Consider the following 27853-nt stretch of genomic DNA (forward strand, 5'->3'; position numbering starts at 1 on the left):
CAGAGAAAATTTTGGGAAGTATGTACCAGGCAAAGGTCTAATATCCAGACTATATAAAGTACTCCTACAACTTAAGAAAAAGATGAACAATCCAACTGAAACATGGGCAAAGGACCTGAATAGACATTTCACCAAAGAGGATACACAAATGGCCAACAAGCACATAAAAAGATGCGAAGTGTCATTAGCCATTGTTGCTGTTAAGTGCCATCAAGTCGGTTCTACTCACAGCGACCCTGTGTAGGGTTTCCAAAGAGCGGCTGGTGAGTCTGTGGTCCAAATTGACTTTGCAGTCCAACGCATTCTACTGCAGTGCCACACCAGAACTCCCATTATCCACTGTTGTTGTTGTAACAACAGTCATAACCGTTATAACAACCATCATAGCGGTCCTGTATAGGGTTTCTGAGGAGCGCCTGTGAGTTTGAACCATCAACCTGGCAGCTCAAATTAACCTTGCAGTCCAGCATGTTAACCCAGTGCTACACAGGGAGAATTAAATCAAACCTAATGAGATACACTTCACACCTAGGTATATGAGAGTCGGCAAAAAAAGTATTGATATAAAATCCTAGAGACCTTTATTAAACAAAAAAATTTTAATGTGAAGCTATTGTTTCTCAATATATCCTCCATCAAGAGCCATATACGCTCAAAGGCAGTGTTTCCATCTCTACCCCTTCCCTGAAGAATTCTTTGGTTTGATTCACACGTTGTCAAACTGGCAATTTCAGCATCCTTAAGGGCCTGAAACTTTGTTACCTTTAAATGTTCTTTTGAGTTTGGGGAATAAAATAATTCTGAAGACCCATGACCAGGGCTGTAGGCTGGACGGGGTAGGCTTCCCAATCAGATGCTCTTAGGACAGCCCTGGTTACTCTCCCATATGAGTGAATGCATTGTTGTGATGGGGGAACAATTCCTTGGGGCAACTTTCCTGACTTTTTTCTCACCAAAGAAGTTTTCAATTTTCTTAAAACGTCTTTTCAATCCTCTGTGACTGTACTTTATCCTTCAAGAAAATTTAACAAGATTATCTTTTGGGAATTCCCACCCTAAAACAGTTGCCATCACCTTCTGAACTGAACTTTCTGCCTTGAATTTAACTGGCTTTGCAGATACCCTGGGGAGTCACTGCTTTGATGAGACCTTGCTGTCTGCATCGTATTGATAAATCCAAGGCTCATCCTCAGTTGCAATTTGTTCCATAAAATCATCTTATTAACTTTGATCTTAATTAAAAGACTGACAGAAAGATAAGCTCTTTGAGGTAGGTGATCTACATGCAACTCTCTGGCACTAATGGAGCTGGAAGCTTGCTGAGGCCAAGAAGTATGTTTAAAATAGAAAATGCCAAAACATGGCAATTTCAGTAGCTATTGCCTCAGTGAAATGCCAATTTCAGTAGCTATTGCCTCAATGGTAATTCTATGATCTTCTGCCATCACCAGATTCTGGACTTCAGTCAAAGTTTCTTCATTTGTTGAGGTTGAAAGTCTTCTTGACACATCTTTGAAGTTTTCCCTGTCTTCCTTAAAATGCTGGATCAACCTACAACCATTGTTTTATATGGGATAGCATTCCTGTACACTTGTTGCAATGTTCCAATGATTTGGGAAGATACCCAATAGAGTTTTGCTAAAACTTTGGTATTAGCCCTGACCTCAATTTTCCCCCCATGGTGCAAAAAACATCCTTTCATTTGAAGGAACACTAACAAAACTAAGACAAGTGTATCACTGACAGATGTTGTCTGCAGCTATCTGCTGAGAAGAGAGACATGTAACACATTTAGTCTGGTATAAACCCATGCATGTATGAACTGGGACTTAGTAGTAATATTTTTGGACTTATCCACATATACCCAAGATATTTGAAAGCAGTGATAATAATAGAAACACGTACACCAATATTCATTGCAGCACTATTTACAACAGGTAAAAGGTGGGAACAATTTAAACACGTGAATGGACAAAAAAATGTGGTATATACATATAACGGAATATTAATCTGACATAAGAAGAAGTTCTGATACATGCCACAACATTGACAAACCTTGGCTGAGTGAAATCAGTCAGTCACAAAAGAAAATACTGTACATTTCATGGAGTCCTGGTGAGGTGCTGTGCAGGATAATGTACTGGATTGCAAGGTCAGTTTGAACCACAAAGTTGTTGACTCAAACCTACCAGTCACTCCCTGAAGACCCTAAACAGTGTTGCTATGAGTTGGAACTGACTCAATGGCACTTAACAACAGTAATTTCACTAATATGAAATTCAGAATAGGCAAATGTGCAGAGATCAGAAGTTAACAGTGGTTACTAGGGGTGTGAGGAAAGGGGAAAGAGGGATTCTGTAGTCAGCAGCACTGAGTTTCTGTTTATGGTGATGGAAAATAAGGCAAGGGATGTTGGTAATGGCTGCACATCAATAATGTAATCAGTTTCACTGAACTGTGATGGTGAATTGAAAAATGATGAATTGACAATTGTTTTGTTACCTACATTTTTACCAAAAAATAAAGAAAAATCAAGACAAAAAGTTATCTTTCCCTTTTTCCTATAACAATTGTTGTTGTTGCTGTTAAGTGCTGTAGAGTTGGGGTTCAAACCATAGCGACCCTGTATAGGGTTTCTGAACAAAGTTCAAGTGGACTTTGCAATCTAGCGCATTAACCAACAACGCCACACCAGGACTCCTCTTACCTATAACAATAGGAATGAGTAAAATCACTGTTAAATATTGCATCTAATCAGTCTTTCTTTAATAGACATTTAGATTGCTTCAACTTATTATTAGAAATAATTTTGTAATAAATATGCGTATTCACTTATGCAAATCCATAGACTACTTGCCTAAAAGATTTTTAGATTTAAATGGAATATACATGTAGCATGTTGAAAAATATTGCTTATATGCTCTACATAACAATTATACAAATTTATACTCTGATGTATTTTCTTTGATTTCAAGTTGGGTTAGATACACATGCTCTTATTATTTTTAGGAAATACAAATATGAGAAAAGAATATTTATGCTTTAGTGAAGCACTCAGACTCAACTCTATTTCTTCATAATTGAAGTGGGTCAGATGATGGACTTCGTTTTTTTTTTTTTTTGCCTTGAACGAACAGAAATTTATTGCCACAGTTCAGGAGGCTGTAAGTCCAAATTCAGAGTATCACACTAGGGGAAAGCTTTCTATCTCTGCCAGCTCTGAAGAAAGGTCCTTGTCTCCTTTCAGCATTTGTGCGCCCAGCATTCCTTGATCTTCACGCATCTTGGCATCAAGCTTCTTCTGTATTTAGGAGGTTCACAGTGTCCCAGATTCAAAGCACACACTCCAATCCACGCTCTTCTTTCTAGGTGGTAGTAGGTTCCTCTGAGGTCTGCTTGCAACATTTAACCTCTTGTATATCTCACAAGAGATTACTCAAGATACAACTGAATCCTATAGATTGCACCTGGCCTTATTAACTTGACTGAAGTGAAGATTTATAGAACACACAGGATAAATTACACCATATCAGGGTTGGTCATACCCGATTACATCACGGGTGAGGGTGATCACATTATCACATAACCGCTGAACACTGAGACTCATGACTCAGCCAAGCTGACACATACTTTTGGGAGACACAACTTAATCCATTCATGTTCCAAGAATTTCTTTTATAGCTTTAAAGAAAAAACTTTTATCACGAATTGAATGAAAGTTAACAGACAAGATCATCAGCTTTGAATTCAACAAATTATATGCTTTGCTTCATCTCAATGATTACAATCACCTCCCTGCGATGCTATCCTATTTCTCCCCTGTGCCTTCCCTTTTACATCTTACATTTCACAAATGAACAAAGCAAAAATATTTGCTGTACACATACAAAACAAAAAATATATGAGTGTGAGTCAAAAATTATCAGTACTGGAGCTGTAGAATTTAATTCATTTTTGGAAAGACAAATAATTCATTTTTCAACATAGTGTCCTTGCTATTAAATACTTTGTTCATGTGTCAACAAGCTTTTGTATTCCCTTATTAAAAAATGTTTTATTCTGAGATGCAAGCCACAAATGCATTGCTATCTTTCCTTCTTCATCAAAGTGAATCTTCATCCTTGAAAGACAGCTTTCAGGGGACCCAACAGGTAAAAGTCTGATGGAGCAAGATCAGGGAGAATGCCTTAACACCTCAAAATCAAGCTTTTGCTAACTGTCAGTAGTGTGGACAGAGGTGTGAGGACGTGCATTATCATGCCAGAGCACAATGTCCTTTGAGAGCAATCCTCTGAGTTTAATTCCAGTTTAGACTTCAGTGAGCATTTCACTATAATGAGCACTGCTGATTGTTGAAACTTTTTCCTGATAGTGTTCCAAAACTGTCCTTTGAGAATCCTAGAAAACTGTAAGCATCAATTTTCCAGCTGATGGTTGATTTTTGAGCTTTCTTGGTCGACAATTGAGGATGTTTCTATTCCAAACTCTTATTCTCAGGCTCTTAGTGATGATCCATGTCTTGTCACCAGTCATGATTTTTAAACCTACCTTCAAATATTTGTCCAAATTTTGTTTACAGATGTCCAAACACTTCGTTCACGCTCTTTCATGAGTTGTTTCAGTACCCATCTAGCACAAACTTTTCAAAACCCAAGTGTGTCATGGATTATTTCATAGGCAGAGAGCTATGGCTGATTTGCAAATGATTTGCCACATAATCCAGTCACTCATCTATTTGGCAGAATCATTTCACATGCACGCTCTATGTTATCATCAGCCATGGACAAGGATGGGCATTTTAATATAACCAGAGTGGGGATTCTCTGCTATTCATAAGGTTTTCATTGACTAAATATTCGGAAGTAGTTCGTCTCTCTTTCTTCCTTCCTCTTTCTTTCTGCCTTCATCTGGAAGCTCATCTTACATCTGTCCACCATGAGTGACCCTACTAATATTTAGAATACCCGTGGCATAGTTACCAGAATGACAGCAACTCACTAGCCACCAGAGTATGACAAACTGACCAACAAGTGGTGGCTGGTGTCCAAAGAATACGAGAAAGATGCTTACCTGTGCTTTATTGACTACACAAAGGCTTTGGATTGTCTGGATCATGACAAACTATGAACAACATTGCAAAGTATGAGTATTCCGGAACATTTAATTGTGCTCATGAGGAATCGGTACATGGACCAAGAGGCAGTTATTTGAACAGAACATGGGAACACTGAATGGTTTAAAATTAAGAAAGGTGTGCGACAAGGTTGTATTCTTTCACCATGCTTATTCAACCTGTATGCAAAGCAAATAATCTGAGAAGCTGGGTTATATGAAGAAAAATGTGGCATCAGGATTGGAAGAAGATTCATTAACAACCTGCGATATGCAGATGATACAACCTTGCTTGCCAAAAGTGAAGAAGACTTAAAATACTTACTAATGAAGATCAAAGAGCACAGCCTTCTGTATGGATTGTATCTTAATGCAAAGAAAACAAAAATCCTCACCACTGGAACAATAAACAACATTGTTCTCAACGTTTCGAGAAAAGACTAAAGTTGTCAAGGACTTCATTCTTCTTGGATCAACTATCAACACTCATAGAAGCAGCTGTCAAAAAATCTAAGGACATATTACATTAGGTAAATCTTCTGCACAAGGCCTTTTTAAAGTATTGATGAGCAAAGATGTTAGATTGAGGACTAAGGTGCACCTGACCCAAGCCATGGCATTTTAAATAACCTCATATGCATGCGAAAGCTGTATGGTGAATAAGGAAGACCGCAGAAGAATTGATGTGTTTGAGTTATGGTGTTGGAGGATATTGAAAGTACCATGGTCTGCCAAAAGAACAAACAGATCTTCTGTTGGAAGAAGTGCAGCCAGAGTGCTCCTTGGAGGTCAGGATAGCCAAACTTCATCTCTAATATTTTGGACATATTGTCAGGAGGGACCAGTTGCTAGAGAAGGATGTCATGTTTGGTAAAGGTGGAGGGTCAGAAAAAAGAGGAAGACCCCCAGTGAGATGGATTGGCAAAGTGGCAGCATCAGTGGACTCAATTGTGAGGTTGGCCCAGGAGTGGGCAGTGTTTCGTTCTGTTGTGCATAGGGTCGCTACCTACTCAATGGCACTTAACAGTAACAAGAGTGAGGATAAGTTTTGACTCACCCTCATATATATATTAAAATGTCCTAAGGGGACATTCTGCAAGTCAGTCTCCTGCCCACAGGCACACAGCCTTACTCAGTTCATGGGCCTAGAGCCTAAGCCACTCCATCTCTCCATGCCATCACCTCTGCCACCATCTCTTCTGTCACCGCTTTTCTAGGTAGGAAGTCATGCTCTACTCATGCTCTTCCTTCTTGATTGTCCTGGGATCTTACACTAATGGAACTTGGGTTCAAGTCCCAACTATGGCACTGTGTGATCTTGAACAGGTTATTTAAGTCTTCATAAGAACATTATGCTTGGTAAAGTAAAAGGTCAGTGAAAAAGAGGTAGACCCCCCCCCCCTATAAGATGGATTGGTATAGTGATGGCAATAATGGGCTCACGCATAATACTAATTGTGAGGATGGTGCAGGACCAGACAGTGTTTTGTTCTGTTGTGCATAGTGTTGCTATGAGTTGGAGCCTACTCAACGGCACCTAACAACAAAGTTTTGATTTATGTATCTGCACAAGAGGGAAATCACGCTGTTGTTTAGTGCCATCAAGTTGTTTCAGATTCATAGTGTTCCTGGAAAGTATTTCCAAGAAGTGGCAGGTGGGTTTGAATTGCTGACCTTGCAGTTAGCAGTCCAGTGCTTATCCTATAGCACCATACTGTGCCTACTATGTTGTTGTTGTGAAGTGCCGTCAGGTCGATTCTGACCCATAGTGACTCTATATGGGGTTTCCCAGGAGCATTTGGTGAGCTTGAACCGCCAACCTCGTAGTTCAACTGGCTTTGCAGTCTAGTGTCTTAACTCATAGCGCCATACCAGGTGTTGTTAGGTGCCATCAGACTGATTCCAACTCATAGTGACCTATGTAAACAGAACAAAATACTGCCTGGTCCTGTACCATCTTCACAAATACTGTTATCCTTGAGCCAAAATGTTTATTGACGAGCCTGACGAAAGGATGAGCTCAATAACTCATACAGTATGACTTCTGATTAACAACAAAAGCCCATAGCTATTTATATCGCTAAAAATTTATAGTAACACCAAAAATCCCGAGCAGCAGACTGATTTTCATTTTCTTTTACAGTTTCATAATATAAAATGTTCACCAAACCCCTTACATTCATGAAGTATTGATCTGTGGGTAAGTATCTTAGAGAATATAAAGCTCTAAGGAAGGAACTTAAATAATGAGAGTAGGATTTAGTTTGATCAAATTGTAATGCTATTATGTACTTCTGTACTTATAATAAAATGAAAGAATTTCTAAGACAGCATTTTCATAATGATGGGTGGCAGTTTATAAATACTACTTCAAGTATTCCTTTTAATAGATTCTAAATACCAAATTTCCTAGAGGTAGTATCACCTTACAACTCCAACATTTATAGGAAAATTATAACATATTCAATCTGAGTCATGAAAAACAAAACAAAACAACAAACATTTAAAATAGACATCACAAAATGTATCTGCAGTTTAAAGGTCAAATTTATTAGGAGCTTAAGAGATGCATTATACATGGACTATAAATACTGCACAGCTGACTGACTATTCACAGTCAAGTACTGAGATATAGTCAGTGCCAACCTATTTTGTGGATACCCTTGTTCTTTTATTCCAAGAAAAGTTTGCACCATAAGACTTGGACTTGGGTTTCGGAACCTTTCTCTCATCAATGTAATAGCTCCAACCTGGAAAAGAAAACATAGCAACAGAATTAAAGAAGATACCTTAAGAACACAGCAAGCAGAGGTGAACTTTTACAAATTTAGTGTTCATTTGTCATCAGGAATAAATGTCAACACATCTGAAATATAAATACTTACTTAGTAATTTGTTCCCTTACAATGCTGTATGACAAGAGGGTCCTGAACACTGCTTGAAGATGATTTATTACATCTAGAATTAAAGGTGTAACCCATGACTCTGTTTCTCTTTGCTCAGTTCTCCTTTCTCAATTACTGAAGTGTATATAGGAGTGCTGGTGGTGCTGCAGATAAGCACTGGACTGCTAGTCATAAGGTTGGCAGTTCAAAGCCACTAGCCACTCTGGACGAGAAAGATGAGAACTTCTGTTTCTGTAAAGATTTACAGCTTTGGAAACCCTATACTGGGTTGCTCTGAGTTGGAACTGACTTGATAGTACCTAACAGTATGCAACATGTAAAAATTTCCATTTCTTTATGAGGATTAACACGGGACTTAAGCCCTGATTAATGTAGCCTGTTTGGCTGTTCTAAAAGTGGGTATCTTTACAACATTTTAGAGTTCATCTGAAATGAAACAGAAATACATATACATAGAATCAAAGAAGTGGAGTGGACCACAGGACATATCTAGTTTGGCCTCCTGGACTTTGACAGACGAATGATTAAACTAAAAAACTTTTCAACATTGTTTCAAGAACTACCTTCATTAAAATCACAAGGAAGATTATATGATAAGAATGCAAATTCTTAGGCCTCACCAAAGGTTCACCGAATCAGAATTTTTTTGCTAGGATTCTGCATTTAACTACCAGCCCCAGGAGCTTTTTAAGTATAGAAATTTCAGAACCGATAGCAGAGGAAATTGAGACATAGAAAAGCTATTAGCATCAAGATGTAAAACACAGAAACAGGAGTCCCTGTTTTTAACTGCTGCTAAAATCCTATACTGGGTTGCTATGGGTTAAAACGGACTCATCGGAACTTAACAACAATGCTATTTATAGTATTTATATGCAATCTGTGTAGTTTATACCAATTGGAAATGTTTCAATAAGTAGATGCAGCACTGGAGATACTAACTTATCTAAGCCAAGAAATTTAGAAGAGAGCTACCTCATCAGGCAATTGGAAGTGACCCATATTCATGCCCATTCCCAAGAACAGTGATCCAAAAGAATGCATAAATTACTGAACTACATCATTAACATCACACACAAGTAAATTCTGCTGAAGGTAATTAAAAAATGTGTTTGCTGCTGTTGTTAAATGCCGTCAAGTCAATTCCGACTCATAGCGATCTTGAACAGCATTTCGGAGCAGCAACTGGAGGGTTTAAACTTCTGACCTTGTGGGACTTATACATAGAGTCAGTCATCCCAACAAAACATGGTTTAATATCAGGAAAGGTGTGCATCAGGGTTGCATGCTTTCACCACACTTAATCAAGTAGACTGCATGAAGAAGAATGTGGCATCATGATTGGAAGAAGACTCATTAACCTGCAATATGCAGACGACCTACCCTTGCATGCTGAAAATGAAGAAAACGTGAAGCACTTGTTGATGAAGATCAAGCATTCAGTGTGAAATATACAGAAAACAAAAATCCTTACAACTAGACCAGTGAGCAACATCATGATAAATGGGAAGATATTGAAGCTATATATGATTTCATTTTATTTGGATCCATAAACAATGCCCAATGATTGACAAAAAATTCTCACAATTGGCCCAATAAATAACATCATGATAAATGGAGAAAAGATTGAAATCGTCAACAATTTCACTTTGCTTGGATTGCTTGGATCCACAATCGATGATCATGGAAGCAGCAATCAAGAATTAAAATGACGTGTTGCATTAGGCAAATCTGCCACACAAGGTCGCTTTAAAATATTCAAGGGCAAAGATGTCAGCTTGAGGACTAAGGTGTGCCTCATCCAAGCCATGGTATTTCCAATAGTTTCATATGCATTAGAAAGATGGACGATGTATAAAGAAGACCACAGAAGAATCAATGCATTTGAATTATGGTGTTGGTGAAGAATATTTAAAGTGCCATGAACCATCAGAAGAACCACCAAATCTTTGTTGGAAAAAGTACAGTCAGAATGCTCCTTAGAAGCCAGAATGGCAAGACTTCATCTCACATACTTCAGACATGTTATCAGGAGGGATCAGTCCCTGGAAAAACACATTATGCATGGTAAAGTAGAGAATTAGCGGAAAAGAGATCTCCAACAAGATAGACTGGCAGTGGCAGGAGCAATGGGCTCAAGTATAACAACAAATTTGAGGAAGGTGAATTGGGCAGTGTTTTGTTCTGTTGTGCACAGGGGCACTACAAGTTAGTTTCGACTCAAAGGCACCTACCAACAACACAGGATTTCATTTTATTTGGATCCACTATCAATGCCCATGGTAGCAGCAGCTAAGAAATAAAAAAACTGACCAGAAGCACTAGATGGTGCCCAGCTACCACTAACTGCTCTGAAAAAGTTGAAATGGAACAAAAGTTGCAATTATGGGGTGGGAAGACCAGACTTACTGGTCAGAAAGAGACTGGAGGAGCCTGAGATTATGGTCCTAGACCACCCTTACGGTCTGGAAAGGAACTTACCCTCGTGGCCCAAGTTTCAGCCAACCAGTAGATAGGTATATAGGGGAAACAACAACACTAGTAAGGTATACTCACTATGAATGATGGAACAGTCTATCATCCAAATTCAAAGGAGCAACATGTACCTAATGACAAAGGTAAGAGGGGATGGGTGGAATGGAGATGGGGGTCACAGGGAGGAAGCAGGATAACTGTTTTTCCATGAAGGACTGCAATCATTGAAATGAAATGAAATGTACCGAATGTAAAACTGATGATCTTGTCTATAAGCCTTCATTTAATGCACAATAAAAAGTAAAAAACAAAAACCACTGTATTGCATTGGACAAATCTGCTGCAAAAGAGCTCTTTAAAGTGTTAAGAGCCAAGATGTCACTTTGAGGACTAGGGTGCATCTGATTCAAGCCACATCTCAATAACTTCATATACATATGAAAGCTGGACAATTAAAAAGGAAGACCAAAGAGGAATGGACACATCTGAATTATGATGCTGCTGAACACTAAATATACCATGGACTGCCAGAACAAACATATCTGTATTGGAGGAAGTACAGTCAGTGTAGTGGTTAGGAATCCGGCTGCGAACCGCAAAGTCAGCAGTTCAAAACTACCAGCTGTTCCTCGGGAGAAAGATGAAGCTTTCAGCTCCCGTAAAGATTTACAGCCTTGAAAACCCTGTACAGGGTTGCTATGGGTCGGAACCGACTCCACAGCACTTAACAACAACAACAACAACAGACAGAATACTCTTTAGAAGCAAAGATGGTAAGACTTTTGTCGCATACACTTTAAACATGCTATCAGGAGGTACCAACCCCTGGAGAAAAAACATGATGCTTAGTAAAAGGTCAGCAAAAAAGACAAAGTTTTCTCAAGGAGCTAGACTGACACACTGGCTGCAATATAGCTATAGTTGTGAGGATGGTGCAGAACCAGCAGTGTCTTGTTCTGTTGTACGTATGGTCACTATGAGACAGAACCAATGAGATGGCACCTAAAAACAACAACACAGGGTATAGTATATAGCAGTCTGGTGTGCATCCCACAGTGCCATGCCAGGACTCCTTGGTATTGGTAGGGTCTCAAACGTAACAGCAGTTGTGAGCAAGACCAGGCAATGTTTCATTCTGTTGCACATAAGGAAACCATGAGTTGGAACTGACCAATCAGTACCTAATAACACCTGGCTCCCAATACACAATCTCCAGTCCACAAAAGACATATTTACAATACCTGAGGTATGAAAATAGTATTAAGATTTAAAATATTATTTTGAAAAAAAAAAAACATTTTAGATTTAGACAGGGAAGCAGTCTGTGTGAAAGTAACATTTGAAGACCTGAATGACATCAGGAAGTGAGTTATCTAGGAAAAGAGCTTTCAGGCAAAGAGAACAGCAAGTTCAGGAGGCAAGAGAGTGTCTGCTCTACTATTGCTAGGTTTTGTGCTAAGCGTTTTAAATGTACTCTTTTGAGTTTATACGCTGTTTGCTTTTAGAAAGCATGCATGTATTTACCCTAATTTTGTAATTACTTATAGGGAAAAAAATAAAGCATAGAGAAGGTGCAACAAGCAGCTCAAACCCAAGATTTTAACCAAGTAGACTTTAAAGCTATGCAACCTAAACATCAAAATTAACTTCTTTTAAAATACTGTGTAATTCTGACTTTTATCTAGTTCACCTATTTAATCTCAATCTGTGTCAATTTGTAACTTGATTTTTTTATTATTATTAAAAAAAAATCTTGAAATGTCTTTAAAAAAAATCCCTGGAAAATAAGTTTGGCTCCCTACATGTACTTCCCCTGAACTGTTGTTGTTGTTAAGTGCCGTGGAGTCAGTTCCGACTCATCCTGACCCTGTACAGGGTTTCTGAGGCTGTAAATCTGTATGGGAGCAGAAAGCCTCTTTTTCCCATGGAACAGCTGGTAGTTTTGAACTGCTAACGGTGCGATTAGCAGCCCAATTTGTAACCTATACTAGAATTAATGGTTTCTAGTACAGGTTCTTTGACTGTCTGGTTATAATGATCACTGGCAAGTTACCTAAGACCTCCAGGATCTTCTCTTATCAACTGATGGGTAGAGGAATCCATTTCCCCCCCTCTTCCCACTGGCTCCCAATACACAATCTCCAGTTCACAAAAGACATTATAAGAAAAACTGAAGTTTTTAGCAACAGGCGTTATATACAAAAGTTTTCTGGGTGCAAGTAGTTTGCAAATGGCTGCTAACTGAAAGTAGATGGAGCACTCACCCAGAGGAACAAATGAAGAAAGGCCTGGTTATCTGCTTTTGTAAAGTTCACAGTCTGGAAAACCCTACAGTATAATAGTTCTAATTCTGTGACACATGGGTATGACAGCCATGAGTTGGAATCAACTTAATGGCAACAGGTTTGGGTTTTTTTTTGTTTATTTGTTTTTACTATATATAAACACAACCCTGTTAATCACTAATGAATCCAGTTACTACATGTTTCAACCACCAAGTAAAAGAGAATGTTTTCATTGCTTCAGCACTCACACATAGCTCTATTCTCTGTGCTGGTTGTGTAGTTTCCAAATGCTGGCAGGGTCACTGAAATGTGAGAAGACTGAGATTTTGTACATATAAAAGAACAACTGGATCAAGCTTTTTCCTGGTAACACAGGAGTGGGCTGACTCCTAGGAACTGTGAGCCAGATTATAGTTGTTGTTGGTGGCAATCACTACAACAGAAGTTTCATTATAGAGATTGGAAATGTGAATAGGCAAAGTACCCTATGAAAAACAAACAAATACACATGCATTTACTATCAAGATCCATGTCTATCTTCTTGTGACACTGTAGGATAAGCACTTAACTGCTAATCAAAATGTCGGTGGTTCCAGCCTGCCAGTTACTCTATGGGGAACAATGAGGCATACTGCTCCCATGAAGATTTTGTTGCTGCTATTAACAGCTAACACTGCCCGGTCCTGAGCTAAGTCTCACAATCCTTGTTAAGCTTGAGCCCATTGATGAGGCCACTGTGCCGATCCAATTCTTCCTCCTTTTTGCTGACCGTGGAATTTAGCTAGCATGCTATCCTGCTCCAAGGACTGGTCCCTCCTGATAACATGTCCTAAATGTGAGATAAAAAGTCTCTCCATGCTGGTTTCTAAGGAGCATTCTGGCTGCATCAACACAGATTTGCTTGATCTTTTGGAATCCACGGTACTTAAAATATTCTTTTCCAACATCATAACTTAAACACTTAATTTCTTCTATGGACTTCCTTATTCACTGTCCAACTTTCACATGCATATGAAGCTACTTAAAATACCATGGTTTTGGTCAGGCACACCTTAGGCCTCAAACTCATATTTTTGCTCTTCAACGCCTTGAACACATAAAGAGAGCTTGTGTAGCAGATTTGCCTAATGTAATATGTAGTTTGATTTCTTGACTGCGGCTTCTATATAAGAGTTGATAGAGGAGACAAGCAAAACAAGGTCTTTCACAATTTCAGTCTTTTCTCCATTTATCATGTTATTTATTGGTCCAGTGATGAGGATTTTTGTTCTCTTTACATTGAGTCTTAACCATACTAAAGACTGTGGACTTTCATGTTCATCAGTAAGTATTTTAAGTCCTCTTCACTTTCAGCAAGTAAAGTTATATCATCTGCATAGTTAAGTTTGTTAATGAGTATTCCTCCTGATGTAAAGTTCTTGGTCTATGTACACAATTAAGTGTTCAGGAATACTCATTCTCTGCAATGTTGTCCTTAGCTTTTATGATCCACACAGTCAAAGACTTTGCATATGACTTGTGATAAAGTATAAGCAAACCTTTTTTTGATAGTCTCTGCTTTCAGCCAAGATCCATCTGACGTCAACAATGATATCTCTAGTTCCACATCCCTGTCTAAAGCTGGCTTAAACCTCTGGCAGTTCTCTAACAATGTACTGTTGCAGCCATTTTTGAATGATCTTTAACAAAATCTTAGTTGCATATGGTATTAATCATATTTTCGGATGATTTCTACATTCCATTGGTGGAATGGGCACAAATATGGATCTCTTTCAATCAGTTGGCAAGGTAACTGCATTCCAAATTTCTTGGCATGAATGAGTGAGTTTCTCCAGTACTTCATCAGTTTGCTGAACAACTTCTACTTGTACTCCATCAATTTCCAGAACCTTGTTCTTTACCAGTGCCTTTAGTGCAGCTTGGACTTCTTCCTTCAGTACCAATGGCTCTTGATCAAATGTAAGCTCTTGAAATGGTTGAATATTGTCTATTTCTTTTTAGTATAATGACTCTCTGTGTATTCCTTCTACTTTCTTTTCATGTTTTCTGCATCAGTCAATCATTTATCCATGGAATCCTTCAATATTCCAAGCTGAGGTCTGAATTTTTCTTCAGTTTTTCCCTTTTTGTTTTCTAACTCCAGGTCTTTGCACATTTCATTATAATACTTGACTCTGTCTTCTTAAGCTACCTTTTGAACTTTTCCGTTCAACTCTTTAACTTCCTCATTTCTTCCATTTGCTTTAGCATCTCTACACTGGAGAGCAAGTTTCTGAATCGCTTCTGATATCCATTTTTGTAATTTCCTACTGTCTTGTCTTAATGACCTTTGGCTAACTCTTCTTATATGATATTCGTGATATCATCCCACAACTCTTCTGTCTGTATTAGTGTCTAATGCATCAAATCTGTTCTTGAATTGATTTCAAGATTCAGGTCAGATATGTTCCAGGTTAAATTTTGACTCTTGTGAACTTGTTTTAACTTTCTTCAGCCTCAGGCTGGACTTGCACATGAGCAATTGATGGTCTGTTCCAGTCTATCTCTAGACTTGTTTTGGCTGAAAGCATGAAGCTTTTCTATTGTGTCTTCCCACAGATGGAGTCAATTTGATTTCTGTGTATTCCATCTGGTGAGGTCCACGTGCCCAGTCATCTTTCATGTTGTTTAAAAAAGGTATTTGCAATGAAAAAGTCATCGATCTTGCAAAACTCTATCATGTAATCTCCAGCATCATTTCCAACACCAATGCTGTATTTTCCAACAGCTGATCATTCTTCTTTGTTTCCAGCCTTTGCATTTCATCACCAATGACTATCAGTACATCTTGATTACAAGAATGATCAATTTCTGACTGAAGAAAATGATATAATCCCTAAATTTCATCATCACTGATTTTAGTGGTTGCTGCGTTAGTATGTATAATAGTGGTATTATATAATGTATAATAGTGTCTTCCTTGTAGGTATACAGATACTGTCTTATCATAGACAGCATTATACTTCAAGAAAGACCTTGAAATGTTCTTTCTGATGATGAATGTGATGCTATTCCACTTCAATTTGATACTTCCAGCATAGTAAACCATATGATTGTCAGCTTCAAAATGGCCAATACCAGTCCATTTCAACTCAGAACTGCAAGACCAGTGGTTCAAATTTACCAATCGCTTCTTGGAAACCCTATACAGGGTCGCTATGAGTTGAACTAACTCCACAACACTTAGCAACAGTAGCAAATGTCTAGGATTATCGAACTTTAAACATTTCACTTCATTTTTGACAACTTCAAATTTTCCTAGATTCATACTTCTTACATTCCATGTTCCACTGTTAACTGATGTCTATAGACTCGATGGCACTTAACAACAACAACATAGTTGTTTCCCCTCATTTTGAGTTGTGCCCATCAGCAAATGAAGGTTCCAAAAGCTTTACTCCATTTGTGTCACCACAGTTAACTCCATTTTGAGGAGGCAGCTATTCCCCAGTCATATTTTGACTGCCTTCCAACTTGAGGGGTTCATCTTCCAGCATTATTTCTGACAATAATCTTGTGCTATTCATCATGTTTCAGTATTCTGTTGCTATCTGACAGTATTTCACTGCTATTCATACGATTTTCAGTGGTTAAACATTCAGAAGTAGTCCACCTCTCTTCTTCTTTGCCTGGCTTAATCTGGAAGCTCAGCTGAAACTGATTCACCATGGGTATACCCTTGCTGGTATTTAAAATACCGGTCGCATAGCCTGTAGCATCATAACACCACACTAGCCAGCACAGTATGACAAACTGACAGATGAGTGGTGGCATGAAGATTATGCACAGCCTTGGAAACCTGGTAAGAGTTGGTATGGACTGATACTGACTGGATGACCCTTCACAACAACAACTACAAGTACCACTCACGATTTTTCAGCTGTATGCAGAGAAGTTTCTTTCCCTCACATTTTTCTGAAAGAAACAACTCTTCTCAAAGTTTCAAAAGAACTGTTCTTCTCTATGTAAAAGAGCAATGAAGAGTATGCGAAAGGCTGATGACAATTCACATAGAAACATAAAGCCAGAGTCCAAAGATTTTCTACCTATAATCCAGAAAACTTTTCTACTATGCAGGGCTGATAGAAAATTGTTCTTTTTTGAAATATTGTTAAGAATCTGACCAAAATTTCAAACACCTCTTACAAAGTATTTACCTTAGAGTGTTTTCATGAGAAAATTTACTGATCCCATCACAGTTTATTTATAATAAAAACCAAGGTGTAGTCTACAGTAACAATGGTCCCATATGTTGTCCTGTTAGGACACTGAAAACCAGTCCCTGGGCTTCCCAGCTGTGCACCAGAAGATCAAAGCAACTTTGTCCAAGGCAGCTGCCCCAGAGATGGGGTAAAGCTCCCAGGGCTGCCGTCACTTTAGACTGAGGAGAACAGCCATATGGCATGGATTAGCCACAAATCCAACAACCAGCACCTAAAATGATGAGAAGCTAACTCTCTTTGGTGTTTCACACACTGGAATGCTTTCACAAAGATGTTTTGAACTCTAAGCCCCAGTATTAGAGAAGTACCTCCAACAAATGTTCTAGTAAACTTAAAATGTGATCTGTAATATCCTATGCCCAATTTATTTTTCAGAAATATGCCAGTTTATTTTGCAAATCCCAGACTGTGGTTGAGATATTCTATTTCCTGTGATCTGAATGTTTGATGTAATCTTTTTAAATGCCACCAGGAGGGGGAAAAAAAAGTCCATGAACAAAACCAGACTACAACAATTAACTTATGAATTCTATATATGGCACCGAAAAAGAAAATTAATTCCATACATTTTTATTTATAGACCATTTTATTTGTGGTTGATTAACGAAAAAATAGAGAAACATTTATTCATCAGTGTTTGATTACTAGTGAAATGCTTTACCTTTAGTAACCTTGGTTCAACTCCTGTAAAAGGTCTTTCTCCTCTAATAATCTGATCTCATGCTCTGACGGACAGTAGTTCAGAAGTGAACAATTCAATGATTTTTCCCATGCTTCAGTGTGCACAAAACAAAAACCACCACATAATGTGGTACAAACTAAAAGGAGTTCTGGTAGTGTAGTGGTTACAAATTGGACTGCTAACCTCAAGGTCAGCAGTTCGAAACTACAAGTGGTTCCGCGGGAGAGAGATGAGGTGTTCTGCTCCTGTAAAGACTTACTGCCTCAGAAACCCTGTGCAGGGTCACTATGAGTTGGCACCGACTCCACAGTACGTAACAACAACAACAACATAACTAGTAGTCATTGTTAACAAAGGGATAGGACCAGACTAGCAAAGGCTTTGGGAGGCCAAAGTCAGGTACATTGGTACTCGAATCATTTCAAGATTCCTCACAAGTCTCCACATCACACCAGTATCCACATCATGCGCCTGGCTGAAAAATCAGTATCTTTCACAGTACTTCAACCAAGGCTATTCTACCATAGGTTAAAATGGAACCTAAAACAGCAAAAATGGGTTTTTCAGAAATTTTACTTTAAATGTCCCTCTACTTTGAAATTCCCCAAGTATCTATTTTTTGGGGGAAGAGGAGATAAAGAAGGCTCCAAATAATTTAAAAATACCTTAGATCTTTTATAAAACATTACAGAGTAGAAACAGTAAAGAGCAGGGTTTTAAATACATTAGTAAAGCTTTTAGTTTTTTGCATCAAAATCATATAAAACTACTTAAACAAGCAAGTAAGGTAAAAACATGAGGCACCTAAAATATTGAATAGATTAGTAATACCCTACCATCTCTTATGATGTCAATGGATCATGGCTAAAAGAAAATAAATAGATGTTTACTTGTGTTTTACTGAGTATGCAAAAACTATGGCCTGTGTGGATCATAACGAACTCTGGATTATATTGTAAATAATGGGAATCACAGAATACTTAATTATGTTCAAGGGGCAACTGTACAGAGACCAAATGGCAGTTACTGAAGCAAACCAAGAAGACAGAGTGTGGTTTAATATCAGGAAAGGAATGCATCAGAGTTGTATGCACTCACCATACATATTCAATTTGTATGCTGAGTAAATAATTCAAGAAACTGAACTATATGAAGGACAACACGTCAAAAGTATTAGAGAAAATCTCACTAACAACCTGTGGCACTCAGATGACACAACCTACTTTGCGGAAAGCAAAGATAACTTGAAGCACTTAATGATCAAGATCAAATTAATAATAATCTTCAGTATGAATCATAACTCAATGTTAAGAAAACAAAAATCTTCACAACTGGACCAGTAAACAACATCACGGTAGCTGGAGAAAATATTTTACTCAGGTCCACAGTTTAAAGCCTATGGACATAGCAGTCAAGAAATTATACAATGCATTGCACTGGGCAAATCTGCTGCAAAAGACCTCTTTAAAATATTCAAGAGCAAAAATGTTTGTTAGAGAACTAAAGTGGCACCTGACCCAATTGTTTCATATGCATGCAAAAAGTTGGACAGTGAATAGAAAGACTGGAAAAGAATTGATGCATTTGAATTATAGTGTTGGCAAAGACTATTTGAAGTAGCCTGGACTGCCAGATGAACAAACAGATCTGTCTAGGAGGAACTAAGTCAGAATGCTCCTTAGAAGCGAAGATAGCATGGGTCTGTCTCACACACACTGGGCATTTTATCAAGAGGGACCAGATCCTGGAAAAAGACATCATACTTGGTGTAAAGTGGAGGGCCAGTGAAAAAGAAGAAGGCCCTGAATGAAATGGACCGAGAAAACGGGCTCACGGATTACATCTGTCAGAATATTACAGTACTGAGCAGCTTTTCCTTCTGTTGTACAGAGAGGGTCCCTATGAGCTGGAATATACTCAAGGCCAACTAACAGCATATTCTCTCAGGGTTGCTATCCCTCTCCTACATATATAAATAAACCCAAACCCCTTAATAAATAAATAAATAAATAAATAAATAAATAAATAAATAAATAAATAAATAAATAAATAAATAAATAAATAAATAAATAAATAAATAAAATTGCAATATGTTGTTGTTGTCAGGTGCCATCGAGTCGGAACCGTCCCAGTGACCCCATACACAGAAGAATGAAACAATGTCCGATCCTGGGCCAACCTCACTACCGCTGCCACACTTGACGCCATCAATGATGCCACCTGGCCAATCCACCTCGATAGGGGTCTTCCTCTTTTTCTCTGACCCTCTATCTTACCCAGCATGACATCCTTCTCCAGCGACTGTTTCCTCCGGACAATACGTCCAAAGTATGAGAGATGAAGTTTAGCCATCTTCGCCTCTAAGGAGCACTCTGGCTGTACTTCTTCCCAAACAGATCTACGAATATCATAGTTGCAATACAGAAGCCCTGATGTGGTGCTGTAGAATAAGCATTAGACTACTAACTATAAGACACATGATTCAAACCCACCATCTATCTTATAGTTGAAACCCACCTTGGAAACCCTACAATAGGTAATACTATGAGTTTAAACTGACTTGATGGCACTGAACAGCAACAAATACAGTGTTATCAAACTATGACTAACACTGTAAAGGATGGGTATTCCGAAAGACTTAATTGTGCTCATGAGAAACCTGTACACAAACCAAGAGGTAGTTATTAGAACAGAACATGGAGATAGTTTATGGTTTAAAATCAGAAAAGGTGTATGACAAGAGTTGTATCCTTTCACCAACTCTATCTGTATACTGAGCAAATAATCTGAGAAACTGGATTATATGATGAAGAACATGGCATCAGGATTGGAGACATATTCAAGACTCATTAACAATCTGCAAGAGGCAGATGATACACTCTGCTTACTGAAAGAGAAGAGGAATTAAAGTGCTTAGCAATGAAGACAAAAGACTATAGTCTTTAATATGGATTGCCCCTAAATATAAAGAAAATGAAAATACTCATAACTTGAATAATAAATAACATCATGACAAAGGCGAAATGATTGAAGTTGTCAAAGACTTAATTTTGCTTGGATCCACAATGAATACTCATGGAAGCAACAGTCAAAAAAGCAAATTATGTAGTGCATTAGGCAAATCTGTTGCAAAAGATCGTTTTAAAGTGGTCTAAGGTTCGCCTGAGTCCTGGTGTGGTGCTGTGGGTTAATGCGCTAGACTGCAAAGTTGGTTTGAACCACAAGGTCGGTGGTTCAAACTCACCAGCCGCTCCTTGGAAACTCTACAGGGTCCCTATGGGTCGGAACTGACTCGACGGCACTTAACAACAACAACAAAAACAACAAGGTTCACCTGACCCAAGCCATGATATATTCAATCACCTCATGTGAATGTGGAGTACTGGTGTGGCACTGCAGGATAAGCACTGGACTGTTCATCTCAAGTTTGGCAGTTCAAGGCCATCAGATGCTCCTATACAGGGTCGCTATGAGTCAAACTAACTTGAAAGCACTAACAACAACAAACACGGTGTTATATAGCACTATGTTGTTGCATTAGATGCCACTGAGTTGGTACTAATAATGCAACTCTGCAGGATCCTGTGCCTACTGCATCATCAATGCCACGTCTGAGTCCAATGCTGCTGCCACCTTGCCAATCTATCCCATGGGTGGTCTTCCTCTTTTACTCTGTCCCACCACATTGCCTTATATAATATCCTTTTCCAAGCACTGGTCCCTCCTGACAATATGTCCGAAATAAAAGAGATGAAGTAAGGCCATCGGGGATTCCAAGGAACATTCTGGCTGTACATTTTCTAACACTCAGATTGGTCTGTCCTTTCAGCATTTCATGGTACTATCAATATTGTCCTCCAACATCATAACTCAAATACATTCTTTCTTCTATGGTCTTCCTTATTCACTGTCCCACTCTCACATGCATGTGAGGTTATTAAAAATATCATGGCTTGGGTCAGGCGCACCTTAGTCCTCAAGCTGACATCTTTGCTCTTCAACACTTTAAAGAGGTCTTGTGCAGCACATTTGCCTAATGCAAAAGGTAGTTTCATTTCTTGACTGCTGCTTCCATGAGAGTAAAATGAAGTCTTTGATAACTTCGATCTTTCCTCCATTTATATGGATGTTGTTTATTGGTTCAGTTCTGAGGTTTTCTTTACACCCAGGTATAACCCATACCAAAGGTTCTGTAGTCTTTGATGTTCATCAGTAAATATTTTAAGTCCTCTTCACTTTAAGCAAGCAAGGTTGCAGCATCTGCATACGTTGTTTTTGTTAGGTGCCATCGAGTCGGTACCGACCCATAGCGACTTTATGCACAGAATTAAACACTGCCCGATCCTGGGCCAACCTCACTACTGTTGCCACGCTTGAGTCCATCAATGCTGCCACTTGGCCAATCCATCTCATTGAGGGTCTTCCTCTTTTTCTCTGACCCTCCACCTTACCAAACATGATATCCTTCTCTAGAAACTGGTCCCTCCTGACAATATGTCCAAAGTATGAAAGACAAAGTTTGGCCATCTTGGCCTCGAAGGAGCACTCTGGCTGCACGTCTTCCAAAATGGATCTATTGGTTCTTTTGATAGCCCATGGCACTTTCAATATTCTTCTCCAACACCATAACTCAAAGGCATCAATTCTTTTACGGTCTTCCTTATTCACTGTCCAGCTCTCGCATGCATACGAGGTTATTGAAATACCATGGCTTGGGTCAGGCGTACCTTAGTCCTCAAGTTGACATCTTTGCTCTTCAACATTTTAAAAAGGTCTTGGTGCAGCAGATTTGCCTAATGCAATACGTCGTTTGATTTCTTGACTGTTGCTTCCGTGAGTGCATATAGCAGGTTGTTAATGAGTCTTCCTCCAATCCTGATGTCACATTTCTTCACATAATCCAGCTTCTCGAATTATTTGCTCAGCATATAGATTGAATAAGTATGGTGAAAGAATACAACCCTAGCACTCACCTTTCTTAATTTTAACCCATTCAGTTTTCCCTTGTTTGTTCAAACAACTACCTCTTGGTCTATGTACAGGTTCCTTAGGAGCACAATTAAGTGTTCCGGAATATTCTGTCTCTACAATGTTGTCCATATCTTGTCAAGATCCACACCTTTGTGTAGACAATAAAGCACTGGAAAACATCTTTCTGGTATTCTCTGTTTTCAGCCAAGATCTATTGGACATCAGCAATGATATTCCTCATTCCATTTTCTCTTTTGAATCCGGCTTGAACCTCTGGAAGTTCTCTGTCAATGTATGCTTGTAGCCGTTTCTGTATTACCTTTTCATTCTAATCCCCAGTAATTATCAATACATCTTGATTGCATGTTTGATCAATTTGAGACTGAAGAAGTTGGTAGAATTCTTCAATTTCATTATCACTGGCTTTAATGGCTGGTGTATAATTTGAATAATAGTGGTATCAACTGGTCTTCCTTGTAAGCATATGGCTATTATCATACCACACACAGGGTTGCACTTCAAGACAGACCTTGATATGTTCTTTCTGATGATAAATGTGAACCCATTCCTCTTCAATTTGTCATTCACTGCACATTAAACCATGTGCTTGTCCAATCCCAAATGGTCAACACCAGTCCATTTCAGCTAATACCTAGGATATCGATGTTTATACGTCCCATATAATTTTTTACGATTTCCTATTTTCTTAGATTCATACTTCACACATTCCATGTTCTGTTATTAATGGATGTCTAAGCTGTTTCTCTTCATTTTGTGCTGTGCTTCATCAGCAGATGAAGGACCCGAAGGCTATACTTCATTTGCATCATCACGGTCAAAACTCTACTTTGAAGAGGCAGCTCTTCTCCAGTTGTATTTTGAGTGCCTTCCAACCTTAGGGGTTCATCATTGGCAGTATATCTGACAATACTCTGGTGCTGACATTGTTCCACTGCTATTCATAAGGTTTTCAGGAGTAATCTGTGTCTCCTTCTTTGTAATCTTTCTCTGTCTGGAGCTCAGCTAAAATCTGTCCACCAGATGACCCTGTTGGTATTTAAATTACATGTGGCACAGTTTCAGGTGACATATTCAGGAGTAATCTGTGACTCCTTCTTCGTAGTCTTTCTCTGTCTTCTTGCTGTTGTCGTTAAGTGCCATAGAGTCAACTCCAACCCATAACGACCCTGTATAGGGTTTCCGAGGAGCAGCTGGTGAGCTTGAACTGCCAACCTTGCAGTTCAAACGGCTTTGCAGTCTGGCGCATTAACCTACAGCGCCACACAGCTCAGCTAAAATCTGTCCACCAGGTGTCCCTGCTTGTATTTAAATTACCTGTGGCATAGCTTCCCGATCACAGCAACATGCAAGTCACCACAGCACGACAAATTGACAGACATTGGTGGATTACAGTAATTGGAACCACACTATTCATAATTTGCCACAGGACAAACCAGGATATTACTCAATTACTGGAGCATTTGTGTAGCGAAGGTGTATTTGAATGTTGTTGTTTTTCCGACTCAGTTTCCCTATATTCAGTTTCTAAGGCCCAGCTGATGATTATGAACTGCTGACCTTGAGGTTGGTAGTTCAGTACTTACCCTACAATGCCAAACCTGTCATTTAAAACAGGTTTTTCTAGAGAAGGAAACTATATAATATTTGTTGTTGTTAAGTGCCGTCGAGTGGATTCCGACTCATAGCGATCCTGTAGAGGGTTTCCGAGGAGCAGCTGGTAAGCTTGAACTGCCGACCTTGCAGTTCAAGTGGCTTTGCATATAGGTAGTATAAAAACTCACCACAAGACATTTTTATGTAATTGTTTCAAGCATAGAGATCGCCAAAATTGTATTTAACCCATAATATACTAGCAAACTTATTTTTCTACTGTATAAATACATATGCACATATAAATGTTTTATTTCAGTGCATTGCCCACAGTACATGCTATCAGATATTACTATTGTGTTTGAGCTATTCTGCAACTCTTTTTAAGTTGTAAGTAATTGATATATAAATGCTGTTCTGTCTGGTAGTGATTTAATTGAATCCCTCCCCATCAAAAAAAGCCCACCAGTTTTGTCTCCATTTGCACTTCATCTCAACACTCCTTTACCCATAAAAATGGGTGCTGCTTTTGACTTTTCCTGTGAACTGGTTAGAACATCTGCTTGATTCCCTTATATGAGTAAAATAAATTCGATACATGCTCTTTTTATACCTACATGGAAGTCATGATTTTACTTCTTTGGGGGAGTAAAACTTAAAAGGGTTGGAGGTCCACTTAAAAGCTCAATAGTTTCACCAACCAGAGTCACGAAAACTGTTTCACCACAGAAACGGAGCACCTCCTGTGCAAGCCCTGGCAAGTCTTTCTGGACTCCCAGACGTGAATCCAAATAGGCAAGGGAACGTTGCTGACTCTTGTTTTTCTAATTTTAATTTTGGTCTCTATTTAACTTGGGGAATTAATTTTATGATCCAACTATTACCTGATGATTCTTGTAAATAGACTAGTGGTTTAATCTCTGTTAGGTGAAAGAAAACAGAATGTCGATTTTAGCTTTTCTGTTTGCCTATTTTGAGCTCAAATCAGTTAAGAATTTGTACCCATTAAGATTAGAACAGATCTTTTGCATAACCCCAAACCAACTGCCAAAAATCTTTTGGAAACAATCTGCCTCAATCTTTCTACTGCAGAGTGGCGAGTGGGTTTGAACTGGCGACATTCTGCTTAGCAGGCAACTACTTAGTCATTGTGCCACCATGGTTCCTTGGAACAGAATGGCGAATTCTGTTTCCTATTGATTGTTGTTGTTGTTAGGTGCCATCTAGTCAGTACTAACAGCGACCTTATGCACAGCAGAACGAAACACTGCCCGATCCTGGGCCAACCTACTTTGCCACACTTGAGTCCATCGATGCTCCTATTGATACATGGCTGAAAATTCTGAACAGCAGGTATAAGTACTCTCTGTGTTTTGTCTATCTGTTTGCAATTCAAAAGGTCTATTACTTGTCATTATTGTGTGTGTATGTGTTTCTGCCTATGGGTGGCATTAACACATTATAGTCTTTTTGAGAAGCTCTGTTCTTAATGAAGCAGAGAGAAAAACAAGCACTTAAATAATTGAATATTTCTAAAATTGTTGTTGTTCTTAAGTGCCACTGAGTCAGTTCCTACCAATAGCAACCCTGTATAGCGTTTCCGAGGATAGGATGGTAAGCTTGAACTGCCGACCTTGTGGTTCAAACCAACTTTGCAGTGTAGTGCATTGACACGCAGCACTATACCAGGACTCCAATTAGTAGAGAAGAAAGAAATACACAGAGTTTCTAATACTTTCAGTGTGCTGAATTTAAAATGTATTCTTATAGAAACTAATATTTTATGAGTTCTAGTAGCGTAGTGGTTACAAATCGGGCTGCGAACCTTAAGGTCAGTGGTTTGAAACTACCAGCCGCTCTGCGGGAGAAAGATGAGGCTTTCTACTCCCGTAAGGATTTACACCCTCGGAAACCCTGTACAGGGTCGCTATGGGTCAGCTCCGACTCGAAGGCACTTAACAACAACAACAACAGTTTTTGAATTAAGTAATCTAAGAAAGAAGGAAAAGATCAACATGGATATCAGAAGAGACACTGAGACTTGCTCTGCAGCGAAGAGACGCTAAAGCAAATGGAAGAAATAAGGAGGTATAAGAGCTGAACAGAAAATTTCAAAGATCAGCTCGAGAAGACCAAGTCAAATATTACAACAAAATGTGCAAAGATCTGGAGTCAGAAAACCAAAAGGGAAGAACACACTCAGCATTTCTCAAGCTGGGGCAACTAAAGAAAAAAATTCAAGCCTTGACTTTCACTATTGAAAGATTCTCTGGGCAAATTATCAAATGATGTAGAAAGCATCAAAAGAAGATGGAAGGAATACATTGAGTCATTATACCAAAAGGAAATGGTTGATGTTCAACCATTTCAAGAGTTAGCATGTGATCAAGAGCCAATGATACTGAAGGAAGAAGTCCAAGATGCAGTAAAGTCATTGGCAAAGAACAAATCACTGAGAAGTGATGGAATACAAATTGAAATCTTTCAACAAAGTGATATGGCATTAGAGGAACTCGTTTATCTATGCCAAGAAATTTGGAAAACAACTACCTGGCCAAATGACTAGAAGAGATCTGTATTTGTGCCCATTCCAAACACAGACCCAAATGAATGAGAAAATCATTTGACAATATCACTGTTATTCCATGCGAGTAAAGTTTTGCTAAAGGTAATACAGAAATGGCTGCAACTCTACATTGACAGAGAACTTCCAAAGGTTCAAAACGAATTCAGAAGAGAACGTGGAATGAGGGATGTCATTCCTAATGTCTGATGGATCTTGGTTAAAAGCAGAGAATACCAGAAAAACGTTTACCTGTACTTTATTGACTACACAAAGGCTTTCGATTGTGTGGATCATGACAAGCTATGGATAACAATGCAAAGTATGAGTATGCCAGAACACTTAATTGTGCTCATGAGGAATCTGTACATGAACCAAGAGGTAGTTGTTTGAATAAAACATGGGAACACTAAATTGTTTAAAATTAAGAAAGGTGTGCGACAAGGTGGTATTCTTTGACCATACTTATTCAATCTGTACGCTGAGCAAATAATGCGAGATGCTGTGATATATGAAGAAAAATGTGGCATCAAGATTGGAGGAAGACTAATTAATTAACATGCAGAAGATACAACCTTTCTTGCTGAAAGCAAAGAGGACTTAAAATACTTACTGATGAAGATGGATTGCACCTCAATGTAAAGAAACAAAAGTCCTCACTACTGAATCAATTAACAACATTCTTATCAATGGAGAAAAGACTGAAGTTGTCAATGACTTCCTTCTTCTTGGATCAACTATCAACACTCATTGAAGCAGCAGTCAAGAAATCAAATGATGCATTGCATTGGCAAATCTTCTGCACAAGACCTTTTTAAAGTGTTGAAGAGCAAAGATGTCAGCTTGAGGACTAAGGTGTGCCTGACTCAAGCCATGGTATTTTTAATAACCTTGTATGCATGTGAAAGCTGGACAGTGAATAAGGAAGACCATAGAAGAATTGATGCATTTGAGTTATGGTGTTAGAGGAGAACACTGAAAGCACC

General features: G+C 38.7%; 1 protein-coding gene across 1 annotated transcript in view; it reads right to left on the reverse strand.

Moving 5' to 3' along the window:
* Positions 1–7644: 7644 nt before the first annotated feature.
* NDUFS4 (NADH dehydrogenase (ubiquinone) Fe-S protein 4, 18kDa (NADH-coenzyme Q reductase)) overlaps positions 7645–27853 on the reverse strand; it is a 157732-nt gene continuing 137523 nt past the window's right edge. The window contains exon 5 of the mRNA XM_006865740.1: positions 7645–7862. Coding sequence (XP_006865802.1) covers positions 7759–7862 — 104 coding nt within the window. The 3' untranslated portion in view covers positions 7645–7758. The remainder of the gene's footprint in view (positions 7863–27853) is intronic.

The sequence above is a fragment of the Chrysochloris asiatica genome, unplaced genomic scaffold, assembly GCF_000296735.1.
Source record: "Chrysochloris asiatica unplaced genomic scaffold, ChrAsi1.0 scaffold00082, whole genome shotgun sequence".
NCBI classification, from domain to species: Eukaryota; Metazoa; Chordata; class Mammalia; order Afrosoricida; family Chrysochloridae; genus Chrysochloris; species Chrysochloris asiatica.